Source organism: Lissotriton vulgaris, chromosome 9 (assembly GCF_964263255.1).
Source record: "Lissotriton vulgaris chromosome 9, aLisVul1.2, whole genome shotgun sequence".
NCBI classification, from domain to species: domain Eukaryota; kingdom Metazoa; phylum Chordata; class Amphibia; order Caudata; family Salamandridae; genus Lissotriton; species Lissotriton vulgaris.
In genome coordinates, this window is record NC_141697.1 from 516,962,079 (window position 1) to 516,986,886 (window position 24,808).

General features: G+C 44.5%; 1 protein-coding gene across 1 annotated transcript in view; it reads left to right on the plus strand.

The window, feature by feature from the left end:
* ACTR10 (actin related protein 10) overlaps nt 1-24,808 on the plus strand; it is a 247,980-nt gene that overhangs the window by 203,593 nt on the left and 19,579 nt on the right. The window contains exon 12 of the mRNA XM_086937982.1: nt 14,247-14,448. Coding sequence (XP_086794108.1) covers nt 14,247-14,448 — 202 coding nt within the window. The remainder of the gene's footprint in view (nt 1-14,246; nt 14,449-24,808) is intronic.

Below are 24,808 nucleotides of genomic sequence, written 5' to 3' on the forward strand. Positions count from 1 at the left end.
CGTGTAGGTTAGTTTTGGCGGTGCTGGGGTCATTGGTGAGAGAAAGGATCAGTTGGGTGTCGTCCGCGTAAGAGATGATGTTGAGATTGTGTTGGCGTGCGATGGCCGCGAGGGGGCTCATGTATACGTTGAAGAGGGTGGGACTGAGTGAGGATCCTTGGGGTACGCCGCAAATGACTTCAGAGGCCTCGGACTTGAATGGAGGAAGGCGGACTCTCTGGGTTCTTCCGGTGAGGAACGAGGTGATCCATTCAAGTGCTTTTCCTTGAATTCCGATGTTATTGAGGCGTTGTAGAAGGGTGCTGTGGCAGACTGTATCGAATGCTGCCGAGAGGTCGAGGAGGATGAGGGCGACTGTGTCTCCATTGTCCAGTAGAGTTCGAATGTCGTCTGTTGCTGCGATGAGGGCGGTCTCAGTGCTGTGTTTTGCTCGGAAGCCAGATTGTGAGGGGTCGAGGGATTTGTTGGTTTCGAGGAAGGCGGCGAGCTGGTTGTTGACGGCTTTCTCGATGACTTTGGCCGGGAATGGAAGAAGCGAGATGGGGCGGTAATTTTTGAGTTCGGTGGGGTCCGCTGTTGGTTTTTTCAGAAGGGCGGTGAGTTCAGCGTGTTTCCAGTCTTCAGGGAAGGTAGCGGAGTTGAAGGAGCAGTTGATGACGTCTCGGAGGTGCGGTGCTATGACGGAGTCTGCTTTGTTGAAGATGTGGTGAGGGCATGGGTCTGTGGGGGATCCTGAGTGGATGGAGTTCATCAGGCGGATGGTGTCCTCAGTGGAGATTGGGTTCCAAGCGTTAAGGGTGTTCGCGGAGGGAAGAGGGTCGGCAGATGGTAGGGTGGGTTGGTTTCCGGGTTGGTTGTCAAAGCTGTTGTGGATGTCTGCAATCTTGTTGTGGAAAAAAGAGGCTAGGGAGTCGCAGAGGGTTTGAGAGGGGGTGATGTCGTTGGAGTTGGCTGAGGGATTGGAGAATTCCTTGACGATGTTGAAAAGTTCCTTGCTGTTGTGGGCGTTGTTGTCAAGTCGATCCTTGAATGCTGTTTTCTTGGCTTTTCGGATCAGTTGGTGGTGAGTGCGGGTGGCGCTTTTGAAGGCGTCCTTGGTGCTGGTGGTTGGGTCTTTTTTCCAGGCCTTTTCGAGGGAGCGGCAGAGTTTCTTGGACTTCTTGAGATCGTCGTTGAACCATGAGGCTTTCTTGCTGCCAGGTTTGCTTTGACGTTTTTTCAGTGGAGCTAAGGTGTCGGCGGTGTTGGATAACCATAGGGTGAGGTTGGCGGCGGCTTCGTTGGCGTTAGAAGAGAGGGCTGGGGAGTTTCGAAGGAGCGATGCGGAGATTTGGTCCGTGGTGATTTTCTTCCAGTTTCTTTGCAGGATAGGTTGAGAGTGGTTGATGGGTTTCGGCTTGTTGTAGGTGAAGTGAACGCAGCTGTGGTCGGTCCATAGGAGATCCGTAGTGTGGCTGAAGGAGACATGATTGCTGGAGGTGAAGATGGGGTCGAGTGTGTGACCTGCGATGTGGGTGGGGGAAGTGACTAGTTGTTTAAGTCCTAGGTTGGCGAGGTTGTCCAAGAGGGTGGTGGTGTTGCGGTCGTTGATCTTTTCAAGGTGAAAGTTGAGGTCTCCCAGAAGGATGTAGTCTTTGGAGGGGAGCGCGTGTGGAGTGACGAAGTCCGCGATGTCTTCACTGAATTTTGCGCGGGGTCCTGGTGGTCTGTAGAGGAGGGTGCCTCTGAGTGTGGTCTTGGGGTCGATGTGGATCTGGAAGTGAAGGTGTTCGGAGTTGGCGAGGTTGGCGTCAGAGCTGGTTGAGATGCGGATTGATTTCTTATGGACGATAGCGATTCCTCCTCCTGTGTGGCTGGTACGGTCTTTGCGGGTGATTTTGTAGTCTTCAGGGATGGCAATGGTGATGTCTGGTGCGGAGGAGGCATTCATCCATGTTTCCGTAAGGGAGGCGACGTCTGGAGAGAAGGTGTCTAGTAGGTTCCATAGGTCAATGGCCTGCCTGTGCACCGATCGAGTGTTGAGAAGGATGCATTGTAGGTGGTTGGGATCGGGATTCTGTGGTGTGGTCGTGGCGGAGATGTTGTCGGTGCCGCTGAATCTGCAGGAGTAGCAGGAGAAAGGTCCATGGGTGTGTCCAGGAGCGGCTTGGACGCTGGTGGGGGCGCGACCGGGGTCAAGGGCTAGGAGGGAGGCGGCATCATAGGTAATGCGGGGGGGCTGGGGAGCGCGAGGGGCAGGGGGTCTGGCGCTGGGCGCGGTCCAGGCGCGGACGGGCGTAGACGGGCTTACCTTTGGCGCACCTTCGGCGAGGCCGTAGCGCGTGGACGCTGCGCGTGGGGGCATTGGCCATAAATGGATGGTGGAAGGGGGCGGAGCGTGGGAGGGTCAGCAGCTGGGAGGCGGTAGCAGGGGGGAGGGGCGGGCTAGGGAGCGAGTAAACAAGATGGAGGGTCAAAGGGGGACTAAGGCAGGGGCAGCAGAAGCACCACGGCACCGGGGGCACAGATCAGTTTCCAGCGTTAGGTTAAATTAATTAAATAAATCCCTGCGCAACTGTAGATAAATAATTAAATCCCAGCGCGACTCGAAATAATTAATTATTTCTCAGCGCGAGTCGAAATAAATAATTAATGCACAGCGCAAGTGAATGAGGTATTCAATAGATCAGTGGCGAGAGGGGCAATGGTGCTCACAATTTGTTTGAGAATGTGCATAGGAGCTGGGTCAGAGGGAGAGCCGCTTTTAATGTTGGAGAGCGTAGTGCAGAAATCTTCCCTGGTGATACATGTAAACGCCTCGAGTCGAGGGCCTGTAGTTGAGGGAAGGGGGGCATCGGTGATCGAAGATATGGCAGTATGAGGAAGGCTGTCAAGAATTTTTTGTATTTTTTCATCAAAAAACTTTGCTAGCAAGTCTCATCTTGATACGGTATCATCTTGTGAAGTGTTCGGCGCTGGGATTTTAATCAGCTGAGTGACGATTTTGAACGTTTCCCTGGAGGAATTGGCTGAGAGTCTAATTTTCTCCTCAAAAAAGGAGGCCTTAGTCGTTTGCCGCGCGGCTTTATAGAGTCTCAAAGCCGCCTGGTAGGAAGTTTTGCTGTTAAGGGCCCAGTCACTCCTCCAGATACCTTCCACCTTTTTACAGGCCTTTTTGAGGTCTCTTAATTCGGTAGTATACCAGGGAGATTTAAAGGTGCTACTCTTCTTAGTCACCATTTTTGGAGGAAGAACCATGTTCAGGGAATTATTGAGCCAGTTCTGAAAATTCAGGTCTGCAAGCAAGATATCAGACTCTGCCTAATTGTTCGAGGGCAAGTTTCAGCTTTTCCACCGAAAGTTTCGGCCAGGCTCTTTGAAGAGTACGTGGGCGGGAGGCACTAATCTCTTCCGATCGAAGTTCCCAAAAAAAGGGAGCTACAAAGTGGTCGGACCATGGTAGGGGCAAAGGCGATTTAGCTAGGAGCTGGGTATTATTAGAGAAGATAGGATCTAACAAATGTCCTTTGCTATGGGTGGCTTCCTTGTTCAGAAGATTAAGTTCAAAAGCTTTAAGATTTAAGATGAGATCAGCAGCTACTTTATCATTAAGGTCATCGAAGTGAAGGTTAAGGTCTCCGAGTACCAGGAAATTGGATGCCCGAGCGGCCGCTACCAAGGTGACTTCTAATAAGGAGTCAGCAAAGTGCTTAATGCTTCCAGGCGGCGGTAAATCAGGATTCCAGAAAGAGAGTGGGTGGGGGTTAGCTGAATGCTAAAACAAGCACTTTCTGAATCTGAAATGCCGCCATTCTCAAGTCTACATGTCAGAGAATCTCTATAGATTATGGCGAGACCTCCTCCTATCCCTTCGCCTCTATTCTGATTTTGAATAAGAAAACCACTAGGAAGGGCGGAGATAATGTCAAACTCTGAGTGGAGGGATAACCATGTCTCTGTGAGGAAGAGCAGATCCAGGCTACCTTCTTCAATCAACAAATTGATCTCTACCGCATGCTTAGGCAGGGATCTGCAATTTAGAAGCGCCATCCTCAGGACATTACCGGTCTTATTGCCGTTAGTCGCCACGGGGAAAAGATTGGGACAGAAGTGACAGCGACTGAATAGTGGTTCAGTCCCATCCAGCTGGTGATCACACTGACTCCTAGTGTGTCGTAACGCCAAGAGTTCTTCACTTCAATATATCGGAGATCCGAAGGGATCCACGGGCATAGTGACGGGCCCTGGGCCTGGTCTGGCCCGGACGGGCCCAGACGGGCTTGCCTCCGGCGCGCCATCGGCGCGCCTGCCCGCTGCGCGGACGGGAGGTAAGCTTCATTTTATGGCGATCGGGCCTTAATTCGCCCGACCGCTAGAGCGCCAACCGTACCCTTCCCCAAAGATGGCGGCCACAGTCGTCGCCCTCCGGGTAGGCTGTGTCAGTCCGAGTGAAGCCTTAGCTCGGCCCTCGGTATACTCGAGACGAGTGAAATTGCACCCCCAATTGCGTCAGGTAGGTAAAATACACAGTGCTAATTAAATTAAAATACGGCGATTTAAGATCAGCTGTTGTGTGCAAGAAGGCAGTGTGCAAAATTAAAAATCAAATTGGAAATCAAATCAAGTGCCTAGCTCCCGGCTTTCCGCCTCGGGAGCGTTCTGTCATTAGTAAGGTTTTACCGGTTCTCAAAGCGCTTGCCAGATTTATGGCGATCGGGCCTTAATTCGCCCGACCGCTAGGAAGGATTTTGTACAGCACACACCCTGATCTGGTGTTTTCAAGGTGCTGTTTAATGTGATGGTAAAGTAAAAAGAGGCACAGTAAAATAATCACGCAATTTGGTCACGAGTGGAAGCATGCATTCATCCCAGGTTTAGGTTTCCTGGTTGCACAATTCAGCCACTAAGTGGGTTCTTTATCCTATTTTACATAACGGATTCATGTTTTGTCTTTAATTCTTTGAGGTGTAACATGGATACACTGTATTTCATTTTAGTTGCATTTTAAGCAATTAATATATAATCCTTACTACCCCTGGAGAGGTGTTGAAGAACTGTGTCAAATCCTGCTGACTTCCCTACAAAGACGCCAGTTCCAATTCGCGTACCCCAATCTGTTTGAACTTCAATATCAGTTTCCACTACAGAATTCCTTAAACCTGCTTAACAGCCCCAACCCATGGTTTCAAACACGACTGTCTGCTTGGTGCCTCTTCTTTGGATATTCACGTACCATATGGTGTAAAGGGTCCTTCCTTCACAGCCCATGTCTGCTTTGATGTGTTGTTGTAAGTACAAGTTAGCTTGAGAGTGTGCTCCCATAAACGCCCATGGGGAAGTTAAGTGCTTCAACAGTTCTCAAGTATGTTATAATCTGTTGAAGACCCCTTTCCATGAAACATGACATAACTCTTGCAATAAAGATTAAATGTGCACATCAGATGTTGTACATTGCTGTTGCTCAGGCTCCTTGGGGCAGGCCATGTTTGAAGTGTGCCTGAAATGTAATCGAAACGGACTTTGTGATAGCAAGGTGTAGTAATAAATCACCACACATGTAAGGTTCCAAGAACGTTTATTAGGTTCTAAAGATAACAAGTGCTCCCAGCTTGGCGGCTTCAAATCTCATCAACGTTCTAACCCACACTCCAGGATGTAGCGCGGATCATACCAAGGCAGCAGGGATGGAAGGGGGGAAAGAAAGAGGGAAAGGAGAAGAGGGTAAGATTACAACACACCTCCCTCACTAAGGAAAAGGTGAGAGGAGGAGAAACAGAGAGGGACACCAAGAGGTGGGTGAGGTACGGGTGGAGGAGCAGGGTAGAGGGTAATGGAAAGGTAGGGCAGAGCAGCATATGATTGTGGGGCGTAAAACCCTTTAATATAGATAGGATAGAGGAACAGAAAAGACTGCCCTATAACAGTGGTACAGAGACTCTGAACAGTTTGTTTTCCACAGAACATGACAGGAGAAAGATGCATATTTGCACCTACAGCATGTCCTGTAATGATTTCCTGAATAGCTCTGTCACATATTTATCTGAAGAAGGCGATATAATGTTCTTAACAGTGCATATTGAATTCCGCTAAACTTATCAGGTTACGTCAACCAAACATTTAACAACAGTAACCGGCTGGTGCAACCAGAGTTTGCAACTTTATGGCGTGGGGAATCCAATTCAATGGATGCACGTGGAAGAGTTTGATGCATCCTGACATATGTGGAACTCATGTGAATGTATCACCACCTTTCCACCCTTGGCCCCCCTGTGCCTGAGGTTGCCACACCGTCTATTTCTCCCTTGGATACCTAACTCCTCATGCTGGAATTGCCACCGCCTTCCGGAAGATTGAGAATGGCTGCACTGCTCTTTTCCCTAGGCAGCAGCTATGGCCAGGACACCCATCCCCGCAGACTACCTCTGATAAAATGAGTCTCTCTTTCCTTGTCCTGATCCATGGCTGGATTGGACCTTCTTCTGCTCTCATTTCCCTGGCCATGCAATAACACAACCTTTATAGCATTTAGTTTTCAACAGTCCCGGTTCATTGGCATGAGCCTCATCAGCTTTAAGTATGTCCTCCTGTTCCCTCTTGGGCTTGCCATAATGGAACTATCTGTGACTTTAGTGGAGATCCTTTAAGATTACTCTGCATTTTCTCACTTCCCCTCTACCTAAAACCCTAAACAAACCTTTGTAAGTATACATCTTTGTTCTCTCCTTTTGACTCCATGTAACTCGCACCTTTCACTCTTTCCAGATCAACGTTGTCCATCTACTCCTCTGACACCTTGGTCCTGAACCCAGCCCACTTGATTCTTTTCCGCCTCTCAAAGCGATTGGGCTGGTTGATTTTATACATCTGCCCTTCTTGTTCTTTGGTTGTGGAATTTACGCACTCCACCCCACTTCCAAATTTTACATCTGACTCAATTTTTTGTTCCCTACAGTCCAGCCTCTCTATTTTCTTACGTATTTCTCTTTCCTCCACCTGACTTTGATATGTGTTTTTTTTCTTGATGCGTTCGTCCCCAATGGCTTCTCTTCCATACTTCTTTGTACTTGCATTTCTTTCAATCGCTGTATTACCCTTGGTTAGCTGCCAGCAAACATTGACCATTTCACCTCCAATATCTTGTTTGCCTTGACTCCGTGTCTGCTCATCCTTGTGTCCTTTTATCTTTACCTCTATAGAAATCCTCAACTTCTGTGGATCTTTCCACTCTAGCATGTTGATACCATCTTTCGTTATGTATATAGTACTCCTGTCTTCTTTGCGTGACCCGAACAAGTATAGTTGAACTTTGCGGTGTGCACTTCTAGCGTTGAGCTGCGACTCCATTCTTTTATTTTCAGACACTTCGCCATTTATCCTTGCCCAGTTCACTCCTTGCTTACTGCCCCTATATTTACTTAGACTGACTATCTGCCGTTGCATGGTCGAAGTCATTTGTACATTTTTTCCTTGTCCCACGGTTGGAGTCGGCCTGTGCCGTTGAGCGCCACGCTTTCTCACCTTTACGGCTTGAAGATTTACACATATCCCTCTTTACTCTTGTGAATATGGATTCCCTCTCCGTTCTCTTATTAATCATGTCCTCTTTTCTCGCTCCGGCATCGGCACAGGCTCTTTCTCCACGTTTTTTGTCTATTCTTTCATCCTCTCCATTCCTCAAGGATATTTCTTTGAGCATTATGAATTCCCCCACTTCTGCTTCACTAGTCTTCTCTTTCTTCTTCACTACCCTTGACTCCCCTACATCAATCGCAGTCTGTGGAGCATTCTCCTTTAACACCTCCCATTTACTAAGATCCCGACAGTTGTTACGTGTCATCTTACTCACTGGGTCTGTTTTTATGGGGTTTCCTGTACATCCTAATTTCTTTCGATCATCCCCCTCTAGAACAGATCTCTCTTCTACAGAAATGTAAACTTGGATCCAAGTGCTTCTCTTCATGTGACCTCGATACATCACTCTTCTACCTTCCAAGCTAATGTTGAATTCAGAGTATGTTACCAGGGACGTGTCTGCTTCTTCCAATGTACTCTCTAGTTTTACTTCCAATTTCTTTCTCCTCTTACTTTTGCTTATTTCATCGTGAGGTGACCCAGTGTCTTCTTTATTGTCAATTTTCACATCAGCCATGTAGATCATATACACAAGTGCCGTTCCCTTAACTTGCTCTATTCTTTTGAAATCTCCAACTTCCTCGAATACTGTGTTCCACAGTGTAAGCCCCTTTGTTAATTGCTTGCTATGTTCTTCTAAAACTTGCATGACTTTTCCAAATAAATTCCTGTCTTCTCCCTTACTGATCTCTTTTCCCATATTGTTGACGACTCTCCATCCAATGGCTCCTATACAGCGCAGCAACCTTTCTACTCTCTCCTCTGGTGTAAAAGGCTCTTTCATTTCATCAAGGATGGCCAAATCATTGTTAAAATGTTCCTTCCATTTTCCCCATCCTGCCCACTTGACACCAGGTTTCTTACTCAATGACTCCGGAAGTGTCAACTTAAACATCAAGCAGTTATCCATTAAGAAGTAGCACTGGGTAGCCTCTTGACTATGGGATTTAACGGTGCTGCTTTGGTTATCAAGTTGGGGATCAGTTGAAGGAGAGGCGTAGGTATGTTATGCTCTCACGATATGGACTGTTAAATTGAATTAAAGCTTTGCCTAAAAAGTTATCCTGCGAGTCTACTGCTATTTTATTAATATATTCATAATAATCACCATGGTACTTCCCTCTTTGACCTGTATATTACTCGTACCTCCAACCAGGTGCGCTTCCTTGCATCTGTGTCAAAAAGAAAACTCCACCTGGGGCTCACTTCGCCCCCTGCCCCTCTGAGTTTTCCTCACGCAGTTTCAACCCGCTGCCTCGGTACATTTATCTTCACCGACCCCGAGGTCAGACACTCTCTATATTCCTCTGCACACTCCACGCGCAGTTTCCAAGAGCTGACTCAGTCGCTAGTGACAACAGGGGTTAAACTCTTTCTCTGCTCCTTTCGGACATTTCAAACAGCAGAGGTGCTGCCTCTGTGAATTTACGATAGTGTGAACCCCGGTTCACTGCACCTCTTGTTCCTCTGCTCTTAACTCATGCAGTTATGACGCACTGCCTAGATCGGTTTCAGCGGTTTTGTGTTCACCATGTTCCCCTCGCCGCTCCTCACATTTTTTCCACAGGCTCACTATCATTGAGAGTTATCAAAATTGGGTCCCCTTCAGTTAATCTTCCTGACCTTTATCTAAACAAAACTCCCGAATTCTGGCAAACTATTACTCACTCTACTCAGATCATTCGTTGAGTTTGGAGAGTCCCGCTTCACGATGCTGCCACTCTCTCTTACCTCGAGCGCCAGACACGCCGCCTCAGTTCAGTTTCTTGTGCAGAGACAGCAATGCGGCTCTTTTACCCCGCTCCGCTCCTTTCTCCTCACGCAGCGTCATGCGCTCCCCTCATAGACTGGTGAGAATCCCTCATAATCCTTCTTGGGTAATGCTTTCCTGCACCCAAAACAATTCCACGGGGACACTATACGTAGTCTGAGTAAGCCTTAACCTTCCTTCCTTTTCATCAATATTCATACAGGAAAATAATGTTGACCGCGAAGTCCTCTTTCTTTTCCCACGGTTGAAGCACTGGAACTTCCCGTCGACAACTCTGCAGATACTCGGAGCAAGACCCGCTACGTCTTCTCCCTCATGAGTTTCGACTGTCTCTCAAACACCTCGATGAGTTCAGCTTATTTCATCAATACATCCGCTGTTCCTGTGACCTTCCTTCTTTCACTGGGTAAGCCTTCATTTTCAATGGTAATCTCCGCTCAAGCATCAAGTTGCTCCAGGGGGGAACACTACGCTGACCCTGGCTCAGCTCCTCCTCCTCGTCGCCAAACAATGTAGTAATAAATCACCACACATGTAAGGTTCCAAGAACGTTTATTAGGTTCTAAAGATAACAAGTGCTCCCAGCTTGGCGGCTTCAAATCTCATCAACGTTCTAACCCACACTCCAGGATGTAGCGCGGATCATACCAAGGCAGCAGGGATGGAAGGGGGGAAAGAAAGAGGGAAAGGAGAATAGGGCAAGATTACAACACAAGGGCATCTGGTTTGCTTGATGCTCATTAGAAATAATGCAATTTAATGTAGTTGCTAATGTGCTTTACCTAGAAACTTGCAGATTTTGAAGATATACATCAATTTCGAAGTATCTGCTTATGTTAATGATTAAAATTATTTCTGAATGTATTACCGTTTTATGTTTTTAAATGAAACTGGCTAAGACTCTCGCATGGTTTGAGGAATGCCATTTAAGAACTAAAAAATCAATAAAAAAGGTTATCTGCTGGATGTGGTGCATGTGTAACACACAGTGGACCATCTTATACTTGAGCGCTGGGACGCCATCTAATCGCCTCTCGTCTGCCTTGAATAGACAGAGCCAGTTAGAAAAATTTAAGGAAACTTATAGGATGATGTATAACAAACAGCGTCTGTCAGGGCTGCTGCTAGTGCTTAAACTCGCTTATACACACACCTCTGATAATGTATCTCACTCTTGCAGAACAAATGCCCATGTGCAGCTCCACTAGTGCACCTTTGTCCTAACACATCTTGCAGAAACAGCATAGCTGGTGTACCTAAAGCCTGCAGCAAAATTTGATTTCACAGTCCTTAACTCCATTTGGAGCTCTGCCAGTGCCCTGAGTCCTATAGTGCAGCTCCCCTTGACTGGCCAATATTTGGACGTTTACACCAAATACCTCATGAGTTTATACTTCAGCTGTACCTGCTATTGCAATGCTTTGTCTCGCACACAATTTGAAGATGTGCCTCAATCCTATAGCCGCATGGCTGGTTCAGCGCTAACACCCATACAGTGCTCGTTAGCTGACTGCCACTACACATACCACAGCCAATGAAATAACATCCTCTGATATTTACCAGCTGCCTCACAAATAACATCTTCACACCTATCTAGCACCTGCATACATTTTCTGCTACTCGTCTGTCAATCGCAACAAAAACATCCGTTTATATTCTGCCTTATTACCAATTTGTTTTTTTATTATATGTATCCTGCATCTAGAAACAATACGTTCCTCATCTTTTGTGCAGGTTTCCCATCTACTAGTTCCACAGGAGATGTTTAAGATTATGCCAAACTGCTTTGTAGACAGTCCCTATGCATTTCTCCACATGATTCTCCCTTGAGCATCACGCTAAAACTGACTTCAGCATTGTGGCAGAGACACCTTGAACGTCCTCCAGGTAGTAACGTGCACCTGGGAAAAATGCTTTCACTGAGAGCATTTTCATATGATGTAGTATCACATGCAGCGAACATGTAAATAGCAGAAACATATTTCACTATCCATATTTATTTAACCAAGATCAAAGAGATTTGGGTATTGTACTAATGTTTTTAAAATGTGTGCACATCTCATAGCATCTGCATTTCTAACACTGGGTCCATCTGCATTTCTGAACACTGGATCCAGGTAAATTGCTGTGTTTTTTCAAAATCAAATAAAGATATTGTATGAATTAAAAACAATAAACCACCATTATTTCATGTTAAAGTACGTAAAGTGTAGTAGCTCTGGCATCCCGTACTTATAAAACAAAACTGCACTCTGAAGTCCAAAGTTAATGATGGACTGCAAAACAGCAAAACATTCCTCATGACTGTCCACTTCCTTCTGTGCTCCTACGACATAAAACCAAAGACTTTTAATGAACTTATATCTAATACTACTAATACTTTTTAGGTCTAGGTCAATCCCAATGTAAGCTTGATAATTTGTGTATTAGCGTTCTCTAGGCAGCCATATTGCTGCTGGCTCAGGCAGCTAGAGCAACACACAAAATAATCATAGCTGCTTTGGCGGGAGCTCAACTTTTGTGGAAACACATTTCGGGCAACTCAAAACTTATTCCTGTCCACCAACATGTGGGCAGAGGCAAAGTCCCGACCTGTAATATTCCTAAAGTTTTTATTTTTAGGTTGATCAAATAAGGTCTGGTGATCCATTTAAAAAAAGATTAAATTTGGAGACAAAACCACTGAAATGCAGAGACCTCGATTAAAGAAACCTATCCATGTATCAGGATTGAACTTATTTTGGGGCTATGGAGTGAGTTTGCTGCCTTAATGAGACAGCGGGAGTAATCTTGTTTTGTTTTATTTTATCTCTTAAAGTAAAAGTGAAAGAGTTTGACAGCAGTGTTTCTCTCTTTGTTTAAACCCAGCTTGATTTTCTATATATGTATGTTTTTGTAAGATTAAAAAGTATAGTTTTAATAGACTGTGCTAAATCTCTCCAATCAGAAGTGTAGTGCAATCCTGCACAAAGGCATAGATATTATAAGTTTATGAATTTTTTCAAGAAAATGTGATGAAAAACGAGTGTTATAGGTAAATTATCTTTCCTACTACTGTGTTTAGTATAGTTGTGGAGAGGGTTGAACAGGTGGTTGTAGGATCTTGTCCTATGTGATATTCTAATTCATATTTGTGAACCTTGCAGTTATATTGGCAAAGAGAAATATAACTATGAGGTGGAAGGCTACCAGACCACCCAAATTGCTAGACTGGTACAACGAGGTAGTTAGATGGGGGAGGGCAGAGGGAGCGGAGCTACAAAGAGAAGAACAGAAGGGAATGAGAAGGGTACCAATATCGCTTGACTGGAATGCAATAATGGAGGAATTTGTGGATAAGGACCTTAATGAACAATAAGGGGCTGTACAGATTGGGCTGTAACTGATTTTAGATGGTGTAGACGTTATACGGGTTACAACACTGTAAACTGGTTTCTGTAATGTTGAAATTCTGTAACTGATTCACATGATGTGTATCGAAGCATATGCAAGGTTGACAAATTGTTATCATGCAAACAGATGTTAGTTTGAGCCAGAATGAGGGGGGGGGCTTCTGATTGTTGTGTTTGTATACTATAACAATGTGTATGATAACCCTTGAAGAACAAAATGATTGTGTTATTTAAAAATCGATAAAAATACGTTTTAAAAAAAAATTGATATTCTAATTCTGTGCAGTCTTCTACATGTGGCGAGGCTGATCTGTTTTCTCTTGCATGCATTTCTCTTTTTTTGTTTAAATAGAAGACAGTATGGTGGGTCTGTAAATGAAGGCCTTTTCACAAAGACAAACAAAGCGCTAACAATACAAAAAAAAAGAATTAAATATATACATGATTGTACATGTATAAAACTGCTTAGGAATTTGAGGTAGGGTTTTTGGTGTTCTTAAATACCACTAAGAGCTCTCAAAGGAAGGGTAACATTCGTTATGTCACTTTTTCCTCATTCAGCACTCATCTTATCTAGTTCATTTTTGTGTCTGTTCTTTTGACTAAGAAGCATTCAGACCCTCAAAATCGAAACAAGTGAAACTGCGGAAGCTGGATCATTTTAGTATGTCCCATTGCTACCAGCCGCGTAAAGCTTTAAAAAGAGATGTAATGCAGTTGCATACAAAGATGCAAGTGTGCAACAGTATTCCAAAATTCACAAAATCATACCTACGTCTAAATGTGTATCTCCTACTTTATTCAGCTCTCCAGAGAATCCCAAGATCACAGGACCCACCATAGTAGGCTACAAGCTACTTGCAAGACAATCATTTCTGTTTACCCTTTGGGGCAGTGGCTATGGCGCTTGTACCAACTTGCCCCCAAATGCTTAATAAACACACACAAAATGGCATCCCACTTTCTCTATGACATTCTTAGTTTGTGGATTCCCTTTTGAGATGATAAAGGGGACTGTCTTGCATAGATGATAGATGTATGCTCTGGAGTGAGGCACTGACAGAAAACACATTCCATAGACTTTGAGGGGACACCACGGTCCTATAAGCCTGGTCTGGCAATCTGTTAGGGGTACTAATGAAGTCTGTCTTATATTTACCTGTGAAATGGATATTTACCATATTATATCATTAATAAATTTAACAAAACCAGAAATTCTAATTCTCTATCGAATTATCAGATTCAGAGGGGTGGTGTTTCCTTTATTCAAGAGATGTAGTTTGTTATTGAATTTAATCAGTGTGACTCTTACAAAAATATGAATGCACCCTGTCATTCACCTTTCTGTATAAATTGTTCCTGATTGTTTATATCTTATAGTATTGGCGTGGTAAAGCAGGTTCTTAGGAACATTTTCTAAATGCTGTCTAAAATTACGTTTATGCATATGTTTTTCTTCTTATTTTCTGCAGTGTCCAATAGATACAAGGAAGCAGTTAGCTGAAAACCTGGTAATCATAGGTGGCACTGCAATGCTGCCTGGATTTCTACACAGATTAATGGCAGAGATCAGATATCTAGTGGAAAAACCAAAATACAAAGAGGCTTTAGCAACCAAGACTTTCAGAATTCACAATCCACCTGCAAAGCCAAATTGTGTGGCATGGCTTGGAGGTAAGAGCTGACAAAACATAATCCTGAAAATGTAATGCATTTACGGAGTGCGATAGAAATGCTAAATAAGATTCTCTACTGTTTGTAGTTTACTCTTGATGCATAGACTTATAGTATATCAGTTTATTCTGTGACATCTGTACGCTAGCTGTCAAAGCATTAAGATGGCATCATTCGTAATGCATTAGAAAATCACTGCCTTTCTCAATAATAAGAATGACAAACGTTGCAGTGCTACTTGTAATGAGACAAATATTACTTGTGTATCTTTTCTGTACTTCTCACACCTACTAATCTTTACTTTTGAAGCCTCTTTCTTTCATTTAATTTATTCTATAAACCTCAAACAGGCTGCAGTTGCACCAGAGGTGTATTTTGTTTTCTGGACTATGCAGTTGAATGCTTTTTTAAGTCTTGTCTAAAACAGCCCAAGTCTTATCTCTTGCAAGACATCTTGTTTTCTAACAGTGGGCTTAAATGCCTCCCATTACTCTTAAAATCGGCTGGCTTCACTGTCAGTCTCATTTGCTTGCTACTTATTGGTCAGTTGGTGTAGGCTTCCTTGCTCTTTGTGTGTTTGTCCCTCCTCTGGGGCAAGGATGCATTACTTGTGTCCTTCCACTGCTCATTTGCTGTAGGTGCTACTTTTTTCTTTCTGTTTCATCACTGTACCAGAATGTGTCTTTTTCAACTGTCTCCCTTGTGTAATTCTCCCGCCTCCGTAGTCATCCCACCCGATGACCAGACACTGTACGTCATGTTCCACCATCAGCCCGTAGTCTGTTAAAGTACCCACACGCCCTCCCTTCTTTGTCTGTTAAAACCATCTGCCTGAGCAAGTCCTCCACTTCCGCTGCTTCTGTGGGTGGGGCCACTATCACAAAAGCAGTTTTACACCTGAACCTCCCTGATCTACAACTCTCTACTTGGAGATTGAGAAGAACCAACTGAGAGGTTTCGACCTTCCGCCCAAAGTGGTAGATATCATTCTGGATGACTAGCTGTCTTTCCTCCAAGGATATAAATTTAGGCTATTGGGCTAAATTTGTCACTTGGTGTGAAGAGAAATTATTTGAGCCTCTAAAGGTAGAACGGTCTGATATTCTGTTGCTTGTATTGTCTTTAGCAAGGTTTTGCTGTGGGCATGGTTATGGTTACTCATAGCATCCTTACCATCTTTCTTGACCTGCTTGCTTGGCCCTATTTTTGTAAATAAAAGTAGTGATGTCTTTATCAGAACTCGTAAAATCCTAAAAATGTTACTAGGCCTGCAGGTCTAGTGACTTGAATAATCTACTCGACCTAATTATAATGCTCTTGACTCATAAACTGGTTTACAATTATGTGATCCTGGACAAGAATTTTAATTCACTGAGACACCATTTTCTTCTTGATCACACATGGGAGCACCTTCAAATATGCAAGTTTGTCATGTCTGGTGCACAGAACACTCTTTTGTTTGATTTATTAGGATAATCTGTTGTTCCATATATAATACAAATCTAGCCACATATATGATACACATGTCTGCTGACTTGCCTCAGTTCATTAACTGCATTGTCCTCCGCGCAGGGGCAGGAATATTTTCAAATCATGTTTAAAAACTGTCACTTATATTAAATACATAACTAAAGCATAAAGTAGCAGCACATTGAATGTAAAATCTGCTGATTGCAAGTGACAAATGGCCACAGAATTTCCCACTGACATGTTTTAAAACTATATAATGTACAATGTCTGGAAATCGAGTTTCCGCAAATATTTGTCATTTGCACATCACCAAGTAAAGTGTGCTGATTTGTTATGCTCCTATATAAATCTTTGTGGGCATCATACTTCTGAATTACAAAAAAAGTTATTTCATAATTCCTGATATATATACTTGTACTGTTCATTTTCAAGCTGTTTAAATGTTGTTAGAAAAAAAACCTGACATTTTGCAGTCTTTTTTCAATATTTATTGTCAGATAACTCACTTGACAAAAAGCACTAGCTATAGCATGAGAAAGAACATTATACACCATTATCCAGGAAGAGATAAGCAACAATTAATACAAACAAACTGACATTTGACCTCTGTCCTTAAACATACTGCAAATGTGTCAAGACGAAAACAAGATTTAAAGGCCTCTTTATAGCTCATTCACTTTTTAAAAGAAAAGAACACATGTCCCTTTCAGCTTAAGTTAACTCGCCAGCATGGATGAGTAAATTGTAAGAATAGCTCAAACAGATAAAATCTCAACTCGCAATTGCGAGTGGCCAAGTGGATTTTTCGAGGCCATTTTATTAAAAGGACTTAAATGTATGTTTCCCCATTGTCTGTGCAGTATGCCGCATTGATCCTTAATTTGGTTCTGACATTTTTTATGTGTGTTTCCTTTGAGTGCAGCTGTACTTTGAGGATATTGATGTCTAAGATTGTGTTTCTAATTGCCATCACTTTTGTATGTTGCATTAGCGAGCTGCAGGCCTTATCATGTTAATCTCCGTACACCACATTATTTCCTGGGACTGGTTCTTTGGACTTTTGCATCCTTTATTCTAGGCGGGGTGTACCCTCTTCGTGTGAGGCAGTTGATCACGCTTTCTGCATTTTCTTTGTCCATTGCATGCATCTAAAGAGGGCTGGAGGTTACATCAATTAAACTTACAGTATGACCTTAATTTCTACATTGAAGCAATACTTTCTTGCCAGTGAACTTTTGGAATCACCGCTGCAAAGAAAGGAAATACAAACCTTATTAAGAATGATTGCCCTCTGCATCAAACCTTGATCTATGCCTTGACCAAGAAGTATCCTCTAAGATGCCTCAGTACTCATTCCACCAGGTTGAAAGCCACCACCATGTCTCTAGTTTGGGGTATTCTTATGTTGCCCATCCGCCAAGTAGCTCTGTGGTTATATGTCCATACTTTCACAGTCACTACTTAATTGATTCTCTAGTCTGTAGGGAAGGTTTTTATGCCTGCTTGGTCTGCCAGGACTTATTGGTGTGTAAGTCTACTTCTCAGACACATCTCCTTTGAGGGGGCATTGCTTTGATTCAGATTCACAAGGTGAGCAGTCAGCAGTTAGGTAGAGTATCAACCAGAAAGAGCATTCCAAAGGTAACGTATGCATTAGGTATTGCCTAAGAATTTTGCTAAACAAGCACTTTGTCCCCTGTGTTGGACCCTCTCCTGGCAAACCAAACTCCAGGGCATTGTATGATTTAAGTGGTTCCTTGTAATGCTTCAGGGTTGCTGGTCTTCCACCTAAACAATGCCTCTTTGTGCATGGAAAGTGAACTAAGGCAGCATGTGATGCTTTTTAGCACTTTGACTGGTAAGAAATTGTCTACAATGCAGCCTTCTGTGAGCAGTGCAGTACAGTGCTGCAGCCAGCCTACGAGCTGATGCTCAGTTCAATTAAGCTCCTATAAACAAAAATATATACAATTCTTGTCTACTTTCTCATATGTCATGGTGGGGCTGGGAGAGAGGATGACCTTTCAGTGTGTACAAGTTATTCAAATCATGTACTGGTAACTACCATTCCAGTTCCTCCAGGTAATCCATCTTCCATCAGCTGTGCTGTCAGCACAATAGTGTATAGACAAAATATAAAACATGCAGTGCTTCTAGACCCATTGGTGCATGCAGTGGGGGGGGGGGGGGTGTAAGATTGGGATGCATACATTCTTGGTTCCCAAATGATTAGCTCTTCATCTGCAAGCCGTGCTCTAATGCTTTGACCTGTGGCTTAAGACATCCCGTTAATCTGGGGGAAGGGAATTATGGGCAACCTGTACAGGCCCTGCTGTTACCAGACAAAAGTACAAAGTGTATAAAAAGTCTGCTACTTTCCGTATGAGATAGTGCCTTTCTCTCTCCCACTTGTGAAAGAAACATGCTTCCATCATGTAGGATTAATCTTGAAAATTGTTTCATGGATGTGAAGGGATTTTATCAAGCAAACCGCATGTACTTTGCAGCACCCTATTGGATTATTGGAATGTGTGAAATTCTGCATACACTTAGGGCTGCTTTAAATGATTATATATTATATAATTCTGAGTGTTGGAATTAATTGGAAAGACGAAGGACAAAAAGCTAAAAAGTGCAAGAGTTTCCACTCTCTTCTGTTGCAAACATAAGTGTCCAAAGCTTACGGACTATCTGGACCGGGGACAGATTAGAACTGGATGATGAGGATTGGCAGGCGGCGATTTCTTCTCCTAAGGAGGTTGCGAACCCGGCATGTCTCAGACTGGTGCAACTTAAAATATTGCATCGGGTGTATGTCACGGGCCCTCGACTGATGCATATGGGTTTCTCTGTGGACGGGTTGTGTAGGCGCGGATGTGGTATGCTCGCTACTTTTTTGCATATCCTCTGGGAATGCCCGGAAGTGGCGGCATTTTGGCGCCGAGTGCATGTGGTTATGGGTGAAGTGACGGGGGTAGTGTTGTTGCCTGAAGCCAGGCGCTGTCTGTTGAATGTTTGGGAACCGAATGATTGCACTGTTGCTCAGACTCAATGGGTCACACTGGGTAATATGGTTGCTAAACGTGACATAGCCCAGTTATGGGGTTCCCCAAGACCACCGACGCTCCTGTGCTGGAAGGAGAATATGGACTGGTCCATGTTCAGAGAGAAAGTTGTGTATGTTTCCCGCGGCAGACCCAAGAAATGGGGTAGGATATGGTCACAATGGAATGCATACCGTGGTGAGATTTGTACCCCCCATTCACCAACCTTCCGGATCCGCTCCTTCTTCCTTGATCGTGCGTTCCCTGTACTCCGCTCTTGTTGATTGCATTGTATTGGTTGCTACCAGGTTTCCCCCCCTGCCCTCCCCGATATTTCTCCTCATTCTCATTGACATACATGTTTCACCCGTCCACCACGGCCATAGGGAACTACCAGTTTATACATAGCCATGCCTCGTTTTTTCTTTTCTGTGTTTTTGTTAGTGGTTTTATTTAAATAAAATATAAAATGTGAAACCTTTCGCGGATCCTAGCTATACCACAGTCCTGTACGTAATCATGAAGTATCGCTGCCGTACCCCCGGGTTGTCGGCTGATGAGCTGTGTAATTTGATGTTGATGTTATTATGCTCGACTGACCAGCCTCTGTGGTTGTGGGTCTGTAACTGTCCTTTCTTTACATAATAAAGGTTTTCACAAAAAAAAAAATAATAAGTGTCCAAAGCATGTTTGCTAGCAATCTAATGATTAGATCATTAGCTAAGTTCAAAAGATTCCCATTGCAATTTTGTAATTACTGTCACGCAAGGTGAGAAGAAAGAGATGTATTGAGATGTGGCAGTCATCTATCTCCTTTCCTACAATATTTAATGGCCATTCCACAGCTGCTGGTATGTTAATTTCAAATATATTGACCCATTTGTGATTTAGCTTCATAAAGGAGGATGTAATAAATAACCAAGGCAAATTAATTGGCCCATCCTTGATTGAAGATTGCTTGCTTTGAATCTGCTGCCTAGTAGCGGGGACAGGCAACTGTTACATGAAACTATATCCATCCAGAAGAGTTAGTGTTGCTTGTACTAAGTTTACTGGTGATTTATAGAACATTACACTAACCCTACAAACAGTAGGATAGGCTAGGTGAAACAGTAGATGGGCTCATTAACATTCACTATCCCAAAAATAGTATGGCAGCCATTTTGCAGTTAAAATGATTGGCAGTAGCTCTTTAGTACAACAAAGACATCAGACTCTAATAAATTTGATAATTTTCTCCGGGCAATTTATAAAACTGGATCCCTAGTCCACATTTGAAGTCCTGCTCATGTGAACTTTTTGTCCTTTGGAAAAATTATACAGATGATGCCCCAGTGGATTTTGTCATCCATTACATACAAGTTCAGTTATAATGTCCCAGTTGATCCTCCTGTATCATCCGAACACAGTGGAATTATTCTGTCCATCCATCATATATTGCTTTGACAAATATCTAAAAAAGAAACATTAAAATTACCAGATTTTTGTTTTAATAAAAGATTGTACCCTTCTTCCATCAGTTGTAGCCCGCGCATTATTAGTCACAATACAAATTAATATAGATGCACATTGAGTTTCTCATCAGTATTTAATCCATTAGGTTTATTGGTATCCTGGTCTAATATATGCCTGGACTCTAGTCTCCTCAAAGTTGTTTTGTGATCACCTCCTCTGTGTTCTCGGTAAGGCATCAGCACCCTATATTTCAACACTTTGCTATTGCCTTCATGGTGTTCCCAAAAGTGTCTTGCGTCTGGGTATGTATTGTGCCTGTGTTCTGTGGCCTACAAATATTGCAAAGTGTTTTTGTGTGCTGCCATGTTGGTGCTTCCTATGTACCTTTTTGGCAAGGACATATTTTTGAACAACATGGTTACTTCTAAGAGTTGTGAGTACCTTTCAGAGGGCTTTTCATTCTGGAAAATGAAGTACTTTGAGTCTTTATATTTATACCGTTTTTATCACTGGTAACATCACTTTTGACCAACTCATCCCTCATTGATCTGCATTACAAAATGTGAGTTGGGGCCTGTTCGTTCGATCATTTTCTAAAAGTTAGTGTTTGTGCAAAATATGTCACAATTAGCTATTTTGTTTATTATAAGTGTTTATATGTCTGTGTGTTGTTAGATGCTCATCATAAAAAAAGTTATTCGGCAAAATATCATAAAAGTTGCAGATAAAATATGTGAAATGACAGTCAAGATTATCCCAATCAAAATTAAATGTGCATACAATTACATAAAAACGACTCATCCAACCAGTTCATATGCTGTATAACATGTAGGGTACTTGACTAATTTGTCAGAGCCTGGTCCAATCAATAAAATCCAGATATGATGAATAAAGTGAACTGTATGTCGAACTCCTCCTCAAATTTGCTCCTTCAACCTCAAAACTTGTCTATTTCCAACAAAGTGCAAGAAATCTCATGTAGTCAGATTTACTTGTCGTTTTTATCACGAGTGTTGCGTTCTCAGTTAAGTTTCTGCTAGCACCATGAACTGCAGAAATTTCCCACTAATCACTAGGTTCTCTCATTGGAGGCAAGTTATTACTGCTTGCCGACACGTGCATATAACTTTTCTTATAAAATGGAACTTCAGTAACCATTTTCTCTCTTCCACGAGCGCTGGACACGTGCATAAAATGTGTGTTATATCCACCGTAACATATTGGCACAGTCCACATGCAGTCACTGTTTCTGGTCTTAACGAGACGGGGGCATTACATAAAGTGGTAAAACTGCCCAGACGAACGTCCAGTAGCTTAGCTTTGCCTTGTCCTTAAATATTCTCCTAAATATGCTTGTGGCTTCAGGAAGCTATAGGATCCAATAGACATCCATGCATGTGACCTTTTCGCCAGTAGGGCCTTGTCTGTGAGCATAGAATTTTGTTTAACCACTGGTGCCAACCCCTTGCTGTTCACAGCCAAAGGCTGTGCGCATTGTGAGATTAGCTGTCTGATGAGGGTTGAAGGGGGGGATGCCGCTGGGTCTGGCTGCATGCCACACCCTTTTGGCATCCTCCCAGAGCACATGCTTTTCATTCAATTCGTGGCCATGGAAAAGGGCGCCCCTGCCCGCTTGTTCAGTCAAAAGCCTGCGCAGAACCAAACTCAGCGTGGCCGTGGCCATGGAGGCCGGCGTGAGGGTCAGGCCACCTCCGCCCCCACGACGTCCGCCTCAAGGCCTTCCTAGTCTGAGCTTTGGGTCGCACCCCACGCCAGTGGGCAGCAGGATTGTACATGACCTTCCCCATTGGCGTTCTGTCACTTCCGATAGGTAGGTGCTGCAACTTGTCCGGAGGGGTTACTCCCTCTCTTTCGAGTCTACCCGCGCAACCATGCGACCTCAGTTGCACCAGGAAGTTATGGGCCTCTTGGCCAAGTGGGCCATCAAGCGCTTTCCTGGGTCAGAAGTAGGAGGTGGTTGTTATTCTCACTACTTTCTGGTCCTCAAGAAGGACAAGGAGGGCTTGCGCTCCATTTTGGACCTCAGGAATGTCAATCGCTTCCTCTGGAAGGAGAAGTTCAAGATATTGACTGGCTCATGTCTTGGCTGCCCTCAACCCTGGAGACTGGATGGTAGCGTTGGACTTGCAGGATGCATATTTTCACATCCCCGTCCTGCCGGCCCACCGGCGTTACCTGCGGTTCACGGTAGGCCAGGAGCATTTTCAGTTTGCCGTTCTCCCCTGCAGCCTTACCAACGCCCATCGGGTGTTTACAAAAGTGATGGCGGTGGTCGCAGCTCACCTGCACAGGTCAGGGGTGTCAGTCTTCCCCTACCTCGACGACTGGGTGTTGGTGGCGGGTTCAGCCCAAGCAGTTGTCACCCAACTTCAGACTATGGCCGACCTCATGCATTTGCTGGGGTTCTCCATCAACGTGCCGAAGTCGCACCTGAGTCCCTCTCGGAAGCTCCCCTTTATCGGAGCAGTTCTGGATTCGACGCAGTTTGGGTTTATCCTCCCGAGCAGTGAGTCCGGGATATTCAGGCTAAGATTCCGATCTTTCAGCCTCTATCCCGGGTTTCAGTCAGGATGACCCTCCGGCTCCTGGGCCTGATGGCCTCCTGCATCCTGCTAGTGCAGCATGCCAGATGGCATATGCGGGCTCTGCAATGGGACATGAAGTTCCAGTGGGCGCAGCATCAGGGCAACCTGTCCGATCACGTCCAGATCTCGAAGGGCACTGCACGACAATTGCAATGGTGGCTCACGAAAAGTGATTGGGTCAATGGCAGAACCCTCTACTTTCTCCAACTGGAGCACACAGTGGTGACGGATTCGTCCCTCCTGAGATGGGGAGGCCACTTGGGAGAGGCAGAGATCAGAGGCATCTGGTCCTGGCGGAGTCCCAGCTCCATATCTTCGGGCAATCCGACTTGCACCGAAACCATTCCTTCTTCCCTCTGTTCGGGGAAATGTGGTGCAGGTGTACACGGACAACACCACCGCCATGTGGTATTGCAACAAACTGGGCGGGGTGGGGTCCTGGACCCTACGTCAGGAGGCTCTGCGCCTCTGGACGTAGCAGGAACATCAAGGCATTACCTTGGTGGTTCAACACCTGACAGGTTCTCTGAACCCCAGGGTGGACTAATTCAGCCGCCGGTGCTTGATGGATCACGAAGGACATTTGAACTCGGACGTGGCGCAAGGCCTTTTTCTGCAGTGGGGAGAGCCTTGGTTAGATCTATTCGCCACTGAAGAGAACGTGCAATGTCTTCAGTTCTGTGCATTGGAATTTCCAAAGCGGTGTGAGAAGTTGGCCTGGCATATGCTGTCCACTATTCTAGTGGGTACCTTGCAACAGTCCAAACGACCTTTATTGATGGTAGGTTTAAAGACCACCTATATAGAAAGCTATCCTAGTGGTAGCTGTGGAGAGCAGCCCTCAGGCTAAGTCTCGAAGGAATGGAAAGCAGCTTGTTTTACCAGTCTATAATCTCATGAATGACCAAATGAAAGGAGAACCATACCAGGTATATATATGTATTTATTCTAAACACATCCCTCTAGTCTGTTTATGAGGCTAGAGGCAAAAGTGCATTCAGTAAACTTATTTAGCACAAAGTAAATTAGCACAATATACTTTGAGCCCTAGGGGGTGTACCAAACCATATATTTAAAAAGTGGTATAAGAACCACTACTGACATAGATACGAGACCTATTTTAAAGATTAAGGACACTTAGAAGAGGACTTGGAGCAAATCCCTTTAGAACTATGAGGTTCTAGAGTCAACACCCACGGGAGCACCGGAGTACTCTAGTTACCTCACCTAGGGAAGCCGGGTGCATAGGTGTCTTTTCAGGTTGGGTTTCGTCATCGATTTCAATGGTGAGCTGCTGAAGAATGCTGGAGGCGACCATGTGCGAAGTGTCCGGGTGGATCCAAGGGTGGATCGGAGATGTGAAGAACCTGAAAGCAGAGGGGACCGAGTCTGGGTCACTTGTCAGTGACCAGGAAGGTGATGAGAAGATGCCCACCGATGTCGGGTGATTTCAGGTGAAGAAGGGGAAGCTTGACTCTTCAGCCACGAGGACCAGGAGGCGTCGAGGACAACCAGGAGCTGAATTCGAGCTGTCCCACGAAGGATGTCGAGTGCTGCGGTGTAGGTTTCCGGATTGGACCCAACAAGCCTTGGCAACAGTAACCCAGGCAGAAAGCAAAGATTGGCTTCGGTGCAGACCAGCAAGGTCTGAGGGATTCACCCTTTGGAGGGGAGTCAGGGCACGTCTGGAGCAACCAGGGAAACACAAAGGAAAGAAGAGTTACCTTCGTTAGAAACCACCAGTCGACGGACCAGGGATCGCAAAGGGGCCTCGATCAGAAATGC